The 13965-nt window shown below is 33.4% G+C and overlaps 2 protein-coding genes across 2 annotated transcripts; one reads left to right on the top strand and one right to left on the bottom strand.

Moving 5' to 3' along the window:
* Positions 1-1368: 1368 nt before the first annotated feature.
* Positions 1369-2897, top strand: LOC112281271 (chaperone protein dnaJ 8, chloroplastic). Its single transcript, XM_024517583.3, has 2 exons — positions 1369-2245; positions 2427-2897. Exons 1-2 carry the CDS (start codon positions 1931-1933, stop codon positions 2598-2600), a joined length of 489 nt encoding a protein of 162 aa, XP_024373351.1. The 5' UTR covers positions 1369-1930; the 3' UTR covers positions 2601-2897.
* A 618-nt stretch (positions 2898-3515) lies between these two features.
* LOC112281270 (transcription elongation factor TFIIS) lies at positions 3516-6590 on the bottom strand. The gene is made up of 3 exons (XM_024517582.3): positions 5793-6590; positions 4321-5012; positions 3516-4134 (listed from the first exon to the last, which is right to left on the bottom strand). Exons 1-3 carry the CDS (start codon positions 5955-5957, stop codon positions 3804-3806), a joined length of 1188 nt encoding a protein of 395 aa, XP_024373350.1. The 5' UTR covers positions 5958-6590; the 3' UTR covers positions 3516-3803.
* Positions 6591-13965: the final 7375 nt, after the last annotated feature.

Here is a 13965-nt window from a genome sequence, read left to right as displayed (position 1 = left end):
CCTCATTCCCTTTCGAACTCACTGTCTACACCAAGATAACCTTCCGTTCCACGTTCCCCTCCCCCTTCGTTCCTTTCCACGTTCCCCCCAACGCTCCTAACCACGTTCACCACGGAAGCCTCGTGCGCAAGCTCCCCGCGCCAACGCATTGCCACGTAGGTCGAGTTTCTATTGCCACGTAAACAAAAAAATTATACTCATCGTGTTCCATAAATCCAGTTCAGATTTTATCGACTTTCTCTTTTCAGTAATTACGTCGACTTTACTTTTGGACCACTTTAACCTCCACGTATGTAGTGGATAAGGTGCCATCTCGGAACCCTCCAATTGAATCAATCGCGACGATCTATGCCGTCCATGTCAGAAATTGTGCAACACAGTGACTGGCTACAGCAAGTTGGGATGGATCGAACAGGTTATTCGTATGCCAAGTGGCAGCATCGGAACGTTTGTCGTATTAGTAGACTGGAGAGTACCGGCTGTGTCTGTGTGCTGGAAACCAGCACTGTCCACGATGACTTGCATGGGATAACTCTATTTTATCCAGAAGGATTGCATAATTGGATAAAAGATAAACTTAAGTTTTATCTGCATTTTTTTCATTATGCTGGATGTTGGATGATGTATCGATGGATGATAATTCTACTTGGATTGACAGTGGGTTTGTTCAGTTGGATTGTGGTGTAAGTTTGGAATACTTTCAAGATCTGTGCATGTATGTATCCCAATCCTACACAGGGACCCAAAAGGCCAAAACCCATGTTCTCCTTGTGGGGTCCTATAGTGAAGGATCCCACATATTGAAGGATCCCAAATCTTTCATGAAAGGGAGTGCACAGGGGCCTGTTGCCATGAGGTAGGCTGCTCAGAATCTGGAACCCCTAGGGGATGAGTACTAGGTATTCTGGTCCAAGTCCATGGAAGGACCCATCCCAGCAGCATCACACCCTGGAGTAGTGCACACAAGCTCAGATTTGTCCTTAGTCAAAAAATGCAACTTCATACATTGGCATCACATGGACAAAGAGCCCTATGTGCACACCACCAATCCAACTTGTCTGACATAAAAAAACAGCTATCAATTTTTGTATATTTATTTATTAAAACTCAACACCTCCATAACCAATGAAGTATCAGCTTCCAATAGCAGACATAGTTTTCATCCATCCATAGATTGGCTGCTTCGGGAATATACCCGACTATTATTTACGTTTACGCGGCAATTAGGTTGCAGTTTTGTGCACGGCAGATCTTATTCTTAGAAAGTCAAGTTCGGGATGGGCCCACGTCACCCATCTGGAGCGGGAGAGGGCCCCCACTAGCAATATAGCAGGCACACATTTCAGCACAATTGGCATAAACTTCCATTCAATTCCCACTCCTACACTCTGCAGCAGCGCCATATTGTCGCGATTACAGAGCATATTTCTTGTCTCCGTTCCGTGTTAGCTATTGAAGAAGTTGTACTCGGTTGAGCCTTCGAAATCAGGATTGGAGTCTAATTCAATCTTAGGCTACTTGGGTGTTAACGTTGACAGGGACGTTGTCAGGGCGGCTGCACACACAGCTGAGTGTTACGCTCTTGAGGCGCTTGTTGTGGAACTGAAAGCTGCTTAAGAAGACTCGACTCCAGGTTATTGCGGTTGCTCTTGCGGAGCTACATTTGATCGCTTAACCAGATTTTGTAAATACAATCTGTGCGTACAGGCCACTTAATTTGTCGACACTACAAGGATTAGAGGAATTAGAGGACGTTAGCTCTTAACACCAGTTGCGCTCTCTCTCTCGCAGACGCACAGTTTGTGCAACCATTTATTGCCCCTGAAGTGTGTGACGGGGTTTGGAATAGTTCTTCTGTGTGAAGGTTTGTGTGTCGAAGGGAACTTTTTTTTTCCTATCTACTCTTGGTGAGTTCGATCGTCTGTCAGAAATGATTACCAGCCAAGCAATCCCAATTCCCAGCGCCAGGAGTGCATTCCAGCAGGGAGAGTACGTAGTGACTTCCTCCCCGCGAAGCCTGAGTGCTATGAGCTCGAGCTCCAAACCGAAGGCAGGTGTGGCCATGGCGTTCAGTGCTGGAGCAGCCACGTCCAAAGACCCTTACTCCACTCTCGGCTTGAGCCCTGGCGCCACAAAACATGAGATCAAGAAGGCTTACCGACGCCTTGCGCTGAAGTACCATCCGGACGTTTGCGAAGGCAACCTCTGTATTACAAATTTCCAGCAAATCAATCACGCGTACGAGGTATTTATTTATCTATTTTTACATCCAGTATGTATCCAATATGGGAATGCCTCAGTAATGGGTCGCGGTGTATAATATTCCTAATGTTAAGATTTGTTCTCTTTTCTTTCCGATGAAGCATACTATGTTCGGAGTTGTCTTGGATCATTTGTTGACATCCTTTGCTGATACTTTTCTGCAGACGCTTCTCAACAACTCCACGTCGCAGTTCGGACAATTTGAAGATGACCTGTCTGACAACTTGGAAGGATTTATGGGAGTTGAAGATGACTCCTGGGAAGACTGGGAAGAGTGGATGGGATTCGAAGGTGCTGGCACTCTGGACTTCTCCAATCATGTTAATCCGAACTTGTAGTTTCTTTTCGGAGACGATACTCTTGTGCACACCATGTAATAAACTCCTGTATTATGCTTTTCTTTGCACGCTGTTTCGTATTACCATGTACATAGCGATGACCGATTGAAATCGGAGTCATCAACTTCACCTTCCGTAGCGAAAATTTTGGAGCGCTACTGGGGCGGATTGTTTATATTTCAGCGTAGGACAGGATGATTCTTTCACATGACAGCCGAAGGCTATGTGGGATGTTGAAGCTTGTGGCTTGTACTATGAGACTATGAAAATTATGAATCACTATTTTGAACTGTACAATTTGGTGCATGTTCCTCTTCTTGAGGAAACGTTTTTTGTCGGATACATGGGATTTATATATTTAGTATTGTACCTTCCAACACGCACTTGATCCATGATGCTCGGTGTTGATTTCTTTTACATGCCTGTTCACCGTCAGAAAAGACCAGATATTCTTTATTCTAGCACTTTGCGTATATCACTAGATGAATATCACTGTGCTTATTTATTAACACACTTTGGCCAAAATCTCTGCAAATGAAATCGACTTCATTAGCATACAAATTTTGTATATTTGACAATAACGTACCTGACATGGCAGTACGATTACATAGACCATGCAAATATCTCATTTTCTATCCAATACTTGTGCAAATGTACTGCTCTTTCTCTTCACTTTCAACTATTCTTGAGCATCTTGCACACGCATTCCAAAAATAAATTCCAATGTACCCGCATGTTCACAAGTCCATTTCAATTGACATTACTAAACGAGAATTTCTGCTGTTGAAAGACTTCAACTTTCTTTAACTTTAGGCTTTGTGGACTCTGTATTACAGTGGGAAGGTGGACAGAAATGTTGTGTCACCTTCTTAGCAGTGTCCTGTTTCATTTCTGGCAAAGCAAAACCACTATCACTTGCAGGAAATTGTCATCGTGCTTTCATTAATTCCAGTAATACAGAGTTGGGCAATAAAAATTTCCACAACACGAATGCTAAATCCACGAGAGAATCTAAAAATCATAGTTTCGAGCAAAGCAGGTGCATTTCGAATCGATTCTATCTACCTCTTACTATTAACCCTGCTTGAATTGGTATCTCTCCTACTTGCTTGTTCGCAAGGACCCCTTATCCTACAACAAATTAGGAGGAAACTGAAGATCGACACTATGAAGGCCATTAAAGAGAAAAGGAACTTTCAAGTATCAACAAAACTTCCAACGAGCGTTGCAATTTACACACTGGACAAATGTAGTCATGGGCTCATCGGCACTCCGAGTCTGGAGTTGGAAGTACGTTGTCTTACGTTGCCCGCACTTGCCACACCTGAACTGATCAGTGGATGCCACGTTCTGCAGCCCTCGCTCACATTCAAACAGAGCCTTCTCTCTGATGCTCTCGTTCTCCTTCTTCCTTGCATCACTAGCCATGTCATCGGCAGTCATGTTAGCAATTTCCTCCGGTTTGATCTCGCCGATCAAGATGCGTCTTCTAAAATCTGGATTGTTCTGATCCTTGAGATTAAACATAATGGACCTGCACGAGAGTACTCAACAATTAAAGCACTGCTCCAGCGTGTGTGAATATTAAAAATAAAATAAAGCATCTCCTCATCATGATACAAAAATTACCTTGATATCAAAGATATACTCGCATGCTCAAGACAGAATACTTAACCCCTGGTTCCAGGAGATAATTGAGTGGAAAAGGTCTACTACATACCTGTATTTTGCTTTTTCACTTCCTTTAGATTGTCCGAGCTTGGAAAATAATGCACTTTCCACAGCTACTGCCACTCTCACTAAGTCCGTCTTCTTCACCATCGCAAGATGTTCATCTGTAACCTCACTGCAACACTTCTTAAAAGCTTCAATGAGGAATTCCCGGAATCTGTCCCGGGTGGAATCCCCAGCCTTCGTAAGGTTTCCAACCTTTGGTTGAAATCCAGAGCCATTAGCTGTGCCATTTGCTGTACTATTTGCTGAGCTTGATGGCGCTGTTGACGAAGCTGCAATTTTCCCTGCGACGTGGGACTGGGGTGCCAACGGAGTAGCGCTCTTACCGGCAGGGTGAGGCTGGGGCATTGCACGGACATTCTTCGTTTCTACCCTTGGAGATGGAGAAACGTTCGTCGATTCCACTTTCGGAGATGGAACGGCATTCTTAGTATCCGCCCTGGAAGTCTTCGAAGTATAAACTTTCACTTCTGTCTTAACTTCCTTCTTTACCACGGTTGCTGGCGGTGTCCTACCTGGGGTTTCGGGTTTAATGGTGGGCGAGACTTCCTTTGAGGTGCCGCTCTTGATTGCAGCTTCATCTGCGACCACCTTCTTCCATTTTTCCAGAAGCTGCTGTGCAGAACCCGATATTTTCGAGGACTGATGTTTTGTTAGCTTGCGCAGCCGCTTGCCAACCTACAACACCATTGTTGCGTCAATTATGTACATCTTCAAAACGCGAGCCAACACCATCCTTGTGAACGACTCAGGGGTAGCTTTGCAGTGACAAAACCTTCTATGAGTACAACAATCTTACTTTAGCTGCAGGAAATAATAACAATAATAATAAATAGGTCGCCACATAGAAATCCTTTTTCACATGCAGCTCCGTCGCTATCCCAGGGTCTAAAGAATGTAAGGATGGATAACCAGACAAAGATAACAGGATGAAATGTAAAAATACACCTTAAAAACATTAGAGTACAAAGCTGCTCCAATGTTACAATCAACATATCATAGAACTCCAGCCTATATTAATAGGCTAGAAAGTACGATAATCTCCAAATCACGAACACAACTTGCCTCCCCTACGCAGCCATTTGCGACTTGAAGGATATGGCCTTAGAGAGGATATCAGTAGCTCTTAGTGTAAGATCTACTCCATGTTCCCGAGAAGCTGAGACTACTTACGTGATTACTAAAATTGAAAGTCCCAGAAAACTCTTCTCCTACCCGCAATGGACAAACACACATCCCTCACAAACATCAGAATAAGTTTCCTCTGTTGCTAACTCTCAACGTCCTTCAAGTACCATTATCTCACAATATGCGCCCCAACTGCTGCCGATCATCGACATTCCACGCAAAAGCAAGGGACGAAGAAAGAGACGCAGATAACCACTCACTACCCTGAGTTGTATTACACAAAATATCGAAGCCACTAAAAATAAAAATAAAAATAAAAATCCCACCCACCTGCGTCGATAACAGTATCGACGTGCTCACTTCGACGGCGCCCATGGCCTTCAACGCCTCCTGACACCGCATCTCCTCGGCGGCCAAGACGGCTCCATCGCTAACAGCCTTCTCTGCAGCATTGCTCGCCTTCTCAAACAAGGACACTAATTCCGCCTCCGCCATCTGTAACAACCCCAAATCTCCTCCTTCCAACTGGAAATCAGCGCCCACTCAATCTCCACTAAAAAACCCTCTCCACAACCCTAATTCAACACCACAAGCCCACCGTTCCCTATTCGAAAACATCCACGAAAGAAACGCAAACCCCGAGCAATCTCTCCTCCCCTCTCCAACACGCAATAACATCCACTCACACACTCAGCACTCAACCGCTCTGCACCATGCACAGACGTAAAAACTCCAGTGTCGCAAAAACCCTGGTCCCGAGACTCCAACTGCGACGCCTAACAAACACCCACCAAAAATTCACCACAACCCACGCTCAACAGTTGCTGCAACAACAACATCAACACGTGCAGCCGACGATCATCGAGCGGGAGCCGGAGAATTGTGGGAGAGTTGAGGCTCAAACAAAAGTCCGATTAAGCGAGAGCGAGAGAGCTTGGCAGAAAGATGCTCCCGCCGCTGCTGAGGGTTTGGCTCACTCACTCACTCACTCACTGCTAATCAGAATAACTATTAAAACAATATACCAAATCACAATACTAAATCAGAATAATGCCTAAAGTATTGCTCAAAGACTCTTCCCGCTGTGTGTGTGTGGGGGGGGGGGGGTTGCTGTATGGCAGTGTAGAGTTTCGATGAGGCAATTTTCATTATGTGGATGTAGTTCCTTCTGTTTGAAGAATTTTATCACATATCATTCATTATTAGGTTCAAAAAGACTATGTGGTGTATATATAATGTGAATACCATTGCTTTTTAAATTGATAGATTGTGCAAGAAAAGGAACCATATATGTTTTGAATAATTATTAATATATATACAGTGACAAACAAAACCGAGTACAAAATCTGAAGTGCCAACTTTCAAGAGCAATTACAGAAATTTCAATGATTGCTTTATAAATCTGAAAGTTACATGGAATAATACACACAGTCTTGTACACATGTACAAAGTTGCACATCAAATTGATAACTAAACATCCTTTTACAAAGTCAAATCAACAACTATGTCTTGTACTCAATATTGTTCAAAGAAAATCTTCAAACTTCAATATTTAGTCCAATAACCTTTTGCTTCCAAAACAGCTGAAATCCTTCTTGGCATACTTTTGTATAGTTTCTCACAATCTTTTGCATCAAAACTAGGATAAATACTACAAACATTCTCCCACAATTGTTGAACACCTCTTGGCCTTGGAGTGACTTGGCTTAAACGCTGTTTGAGAAGGCCCAAAAATGTTCCATTGGATTCAAATCTGGAGATTGAGCTGGCCATCGAAGGAGCTGAAATGGCTATGAAAAGAGCCAAAATTGAACACTTTTTGCCGTATGTTTGGGATCATTATCATGTTGAAAAACCACCTTAGTAGGATCTAAGTTGTAATTCTATGTGGTACTTTGCAAGTACGTTTCTAAAATTTTTTTGTACAAGTGTTGCTCCATTCTACCTTCAATTTGATACCAATCACCTGGCCCAAAAGTAGTCATACAACTCCAAATCATAATTGAACCACCACCATGTTTGACAGTTTGACTAACATGTTTAGGTCCAGGTCGTTCTCCTTCTCTCAACCAACACCAAGACCTACCATCTGAGTTGATTAGGTTAATCTTTGTCTCATCACTAAAAATAACCCGTCTCCAATCATCAACAGTCCAATTTTTGTATTTATGAGCAAAACTCAACCTTGCAAGAACATGTCTTTTGGCAAGTAGAGGCTTCTTTTGTTGCACACAAGCACCCAAACCAGCTTCTCTTAAACCACGCCTCAAGGTGATGTCTGAGAAGTGTTTACCTGTTTTTTCTCGAAGTTGTTTTGCAGCTGCACTTGCCGTTTTGAGACAACCAGCAGTGACAAGGTGCACACCAAGTCGCTTCTCTTGCTCTCCTAAAACCTTTGGACGTCCTTCTCTTTGCTTTTCTATTTCACCACTAATCTCCCTCCTCAGATGAGCTACTGAAGACTAACTCATTCGAAGTGAGTCTGCAACTTTTCTTGTAGAAACACCACTCCTAAGCTACACCAATGCTTGGTGCTTGAACGATTCACACAATCAAGGCATAGAGATACAATTGACAAATCAACTTTCACTGTAGATGGTACACAACAAGAGCAACACAATAAACAAAAAATATCCTCAAATCTTGCAACAAGGAGTGTACATTGAAATTTCGAAATTCAGCAAGAAGAAGCAACCAAAATTGAGTATGCACGTCTGTGTGCTTCTACAACACTTTTCTCATAAATCCTACCTCAAATGATAATGAGATTTTTCATCCATGTAGAGGATTGGATGAATACACACAATAAAAAAGTAATTCTATCAATTGACTTATGTGTCAGTTGGAAGGATCAATGAACTATGAGTGTTCAGATTTTGTACTCGGTTTTGTTTGTCACTGTAGATATAGATATAGATATAATAAAAATTAATGGAAAACAAGCAAACCATATCTTTTTATATAATTTACATCAAAAGATTTTTTTTTTTTTTTTCATTATAACTATAATTTGTACAATATTTTTTTGAGTAAATATTATATGTTTATATATATATATATATATATATATATATATTAAATTATCTATTGAGTTATTACATAAAATGATGGTTAAGTGAAGAGTTATTTGCTTTTAGGTTCTTTTAGTAGAATCTATATTGGCAATGTAATCAACATATGTGATAATTTTTTTATATTATTATTATTATTATTAATTGATTATGTAGAATTTTTTTTTATAAAAAATGATATTTTAAATTTTTTATTTATATTAGCCATATATTAATAGATATTCATTGGAAGATAATTATCAATATACTTTTAGAAGGAATAAAATTTAAATAGACATGCATATTGGTTATGTTCAAAATTATATATTATGATTAGTGTATGTGAATTTTCATTTTAAAAATAAAAACTGAATTATAAAGAATTAGAGAATTAAATATTTTAATTTTTTTATATACATAATTTCTAGAACTAAAATGTATTTTTCATATATGTGTTGATGTGTTATATTGTTATGAAAAATAGTTTTTATTAATCTTGGTTATATGTAATTACTACAAAATCTATATTTATCTATAAAGAATTTGAAAATAGATATATTTATATTTTATTTATATTTTTAATTTTAAATGATGCAATATATCAATTTGATTTTATTTTTTATTTCTATTAAAATTAGTTTTTATTAGTATATATATATATATATATATATAAAGAGAGAGAGAGAGAGAGAGAAAGAGAGAGGGAGAGAAAGAGAGATTATTATTCTTTTTCTTGATATTTTGAAAAACCTTTAACTTTGGAATTTTACTTTTGAAACTCTTTTGTATTTATTTAGTTTCTTCATTCTTAATTACTTCATTCTTAATTACTTAAAGTTTTAAAGAATGTCTTCTAGTATATCTTTGCTTTATTATTCTTTATTTATTAATACTTTCTAATCTTATTGAAACTAAATTCAATTGGGATTTAATAGAATATTGAAATTAAAATTTTAGATGGTTCAAGTTTTAAATTAAAATTTTCAATATAGTATTATTTATAAAAATAATTATTATTTTTTATTAAAATTAAATACTTTGTAACTAATTTATAATCAATATTTCATGTTAGTTAATTTTTATTTTATTATTTTTCATGAAATTTATTCTATTTAAGTAAAAGTTCTATTAAATGATCATTGATATGTTCAATAAAAAAATAATTTCCTTAAATAATATTTAAATCTATATAAAATCTATTTTTATACATATATATTTTTTTATTAGATTTATTTATATATATATGTAATAAATTTATTTACTATTAAATATTTAAATTATATATAAATTTAATAATAATAATTCTTTTATCTACTTAAATTTTAGAATAGAAACTTTTTTAAAAATAAAATAAATTACCTATAAAAACTTTTTACAAAAAAGTATTAGATTCTATCTAAGTAGATATTTTAGTTTAATTCATCATAATGTATAAAATTTCTTGATTCAATAAAGATACAAAGAAGTCCTAAATTAATCTCAAAGAAAAATAATAAGAAATTTTAAAGAAATATAAAAATAAACCTTTACAGAAATAAAAATAATCTTCAAAAAATATTAGAAATAAAAACTTTTAAAGAAAAAATAAAGAATCCTAAAGAAATACTAAAAATAGAAATCCTAATATATCCTAATCAAACCATAATTTAATCCTAACTAAAGCTCTAATAAACTTCAATCAAACTCTAAATCAAATCTTAATTAAAACCCTAATTGAACCTTAATCAAACCTTAGATCAAATCCTAATTGAATCTTAACCAAATTCTAGGTCAAACTCTAATTGAAATCCTAATAAAATCCTAAATCCTAGACAATTTTTAAATCAAATCCTAATCAAATTCTAATCAAATTCTAAATCTTAAACAAACTCTTATCAAGTCTTATAGCAAATTAAAACCTCAACAACTAATAATTGGACTATTGATGTCAACTCAAATTTTGCACACTTCTTGATAACTTAGTTAGAAACAAGCATAAGAAAGATAAAATTGATTGCACTTACCAATTGAGAGAAAATGCATGATAATCCAATTGGGTGTTGGGTGGCCTCATACTCCAACCTAAATGCAAAACTTCCAATGCCAATATCTCCTTCTTGAACTATTAAATTGCTCTCAAATTTCACCCAAATGTTAAAAATCAAGTCTAGTATTCATACAAAAAAATCTCATTTCAAACCAATTGACAGATTGCTAAAGATCTTAGAAACACTTACTAACCCTCAAACTCCAATTTCTGAGACCTCAACCCACAAAAACTCTCATATACTTCAATCTAATTGTTTGATTGATCTTAAAAATTTTATACACATTTATAACTAGCACACCAATAAACTCTCCAAATTTCATTTATATATACACCACAAAACTCAAGAAACCTCCAAATTTATAAACATATTTTTATTTCTCAAATCCTAATCCCACTAAGAATATCATTAACTTTGAAAATCCCTCAAAATCTCAATATTGATTCAAATGACATAAAACAAATGTCCAAAAATCTTTCTTCAAGTTTGTTCTTAAATTCCTCTCTTTGATCTCCAAAAGAATCCTGGAGTTACCGTATATGCATGGTTTTGTGCCTTGGGGTCTGATTTTGACCCATGTTGACTACTAGTCCTCTATGGATATGAAATTTTAGTAATTTGAGGTAAGTTTTGCTTTAACCTATTAGTAACTCTCTCCTAAACATGTCTATATTAATTTCTTATCTCATTTACTTTGATTTCGCTCATTTATACATCTACAAAGTGAATAGAAGTCTCATCTACAAAAAGCACCATTAAAACTAAATCTTATATTACTTTTCTATCATTTATCCTTATTTTTCTACTATATCTTTTAAAATAATACATTATATAGATATCAATACATATATATATATATATATATATATATTTATAATTAAAATAAAAAATAAAAAATTAATTAATTGATGTTATGATTATATAATATTTTTTGTAATAAAATTTGAGGTCCTTCAAAAAATAGTTATTTTTTCTCCATAAGTTTGAGGTAAGATTATTAGAATATCTACATGTTTATACAATTGAATTACCTTGTGCTTAATTTTTCAAGGTTATTATAACTCTTAAAATGGCTAAAAACATCTTCTTAAGATGGTCCAATTGTAGGTCAAAGAAAAAAACTAAAGAAAAAAAAAAAACACATATTATTAATAATAAAATTTGACAAAAATTTTATTTTTATTTTATTTTTTTAAAAAATAAATATTTAAAAATATGTAAAAATAAAAAATATAAATTTATATTTATATTTAGCATCTACAATATTATTTGCTATGGTCTTGATATCTTCTACTTCAAAAGAATACAACACCTATTTTGAAGTTTATTTTATGTATATAAGTACATTGTATAGATCTATAAAATTTAGAATAAATTTTCATCCATAATTCTAAGACTCTAAGTTATCTATTATTTTAGATTAGTAGTAGTAATTAAAAATAATTAAAAACCTCTATTCATTAGACATTGTATATGTAACTAATACTATAGGATTTTGCAACATTAGATAAATTCAATATTACTCAAAGATCTAAAAAACCCTTATGTAACCAAATATACTATAGTTAATAAGAAAATATTTCTAAACTTGATTCTACAACAAATAAATGTTTATGATATATATATATATATATATATATATATATATATATATATAAATTATTAATTTAAATAGATTGAAAATTTTACAAAATATATACTTATGTTAGAAATATAAGTGATGATTTTAATGAGGCCAAATAAAAGTAATTGAGTTAAAAAATTGTGATTATTAAACAATATAATAGAAGATGCAATCTTATTGCTAATAAGAATTGGATTCAATATTTAAATGTTTGCAAAGATTTTTTTTATTAAAAAACCTATAGACTTTAATGATTATTATTATTACAATTTTTTGATATATATATAATTAAATAAAATTTATCAAATATATAAGAATCTACAAAAAATATTCATTAATATTAGTAACATTTAGAATTATTGAAAAATTATAAACAAACTCTTTATTAAAAATAAAAGAGTATTGTGTCCATAATATTTAGTAAACAACTAATAGGGTGGAGTAGTAAGTATACAAAGTATCAACTTTAATAAATAAAAGAGTAGGAAAGTTCCTAAATATGTCAACAAGCTTTGACATAAGAAGATCAATTTATTTGTAATGATTGAAAGCAAGATGATATAAATAATTGTCTTGTCATCTTTCAATTTCTTTACAATGTACATTGGTTTCTTCTTAATAGGATGATAGATAGATGTGTAGATAGAATAATATTGATGAAAACCAATGTTGGTAGATATTAGAAGAAAGAAGGAGTGTATGAAGATTGTATTAGAGAAGCTTGCCAATTCATTAGAAGATATGATGCAAATTGGCATGATCATGTATATTTTGTTGCATAAGTTTAGAATATATTTTATATAATTTTAAAATTATTTACATAATATATGTATATAATATTATAAAAAAATATCTTAATATGAAATTTTTTAGCTACAAGATATGTTTATATAAACTATAAATTTTATTATCAAAGTATAAAAAAATCTATGATCTTATATATTTGATTGATGATTATTATTATTATTATTATTATTATTATTATTTATAATTAAATTATAAAGATTAAATTACTTATATCTCTTAAATTATAAAATTACTAAAGATTTTAAATATACCATTAGAATAAAAAACATCACAAACAAATAAGAAGGTGTGTCAATTCAAAATTCCAAAATGATAAAGTACAAAAAAAATAAATAGAAAAAAATACTAAATCAAAAGCTATATATTTAAAACTTAAAATACTTATAGAACATTTTAAGTCCAACATTGGATTTATAGACAATACCAAAAACTAACTATGACTTAGTATTGACAATCAATTCTAATAAGTTTGATGTTTTCATATTACGTATTTTATTTGTTTAAGAATACATCATGCATTTAGCAATAGAAGCTATGCATATCTCTCTCTCTCTCTCTCTCTCTCTCTCTCTCTCTATATATATATATATATATATATATATATTGCAACAAAAAAAGAATCTAAAAACTCTAATAAAATCCTAAAAAATCTTAATTGAATTTTAAAAATTATAATTAAATCTTATACAAATCCTAACTAAATTTTAAAGAAATTTTAAAAGAACCATAAAAAAACTTTAAAAAATAAAATTTAAATAAATCCTATTTTTTTTTAAATCTTAATAAAATCCAAAATATTTCCTAATTAAAATTTAAATAAATCTTAATAAATTCCAAAATATTTCCTAATTAAAATTTAAATAAATCTTAACCAAATACTGATTAAATCTTAAAATATCCTAATCAAATTTTAATCAAATTCTAATTAAATCCTAATTAATTATAACTAATTATTATAACAATTTTAAAACTTGAATAAATATTAATTAAATTAT

The sequence above is a fragment of the Physcomitrium patens genome, chromosome 4 (assembly GCF_059467195.1).
Source record: "Physcomitrium patens ecotype Gransden chromosome 4, ASM5946719v1, whole genome shotgun sequence".
NCBI lineage: Eukaryota > Viridiplantae > Streptophyta > Bryopsida > Funariales > Funariaceae > Physcomitrium > Physcomitrium patens.
The sequence above is the reverse complement of the archived record's forward strand: the minus strand, read 5'-3'. Positions and strand labels throughout refer to the sequence as shown.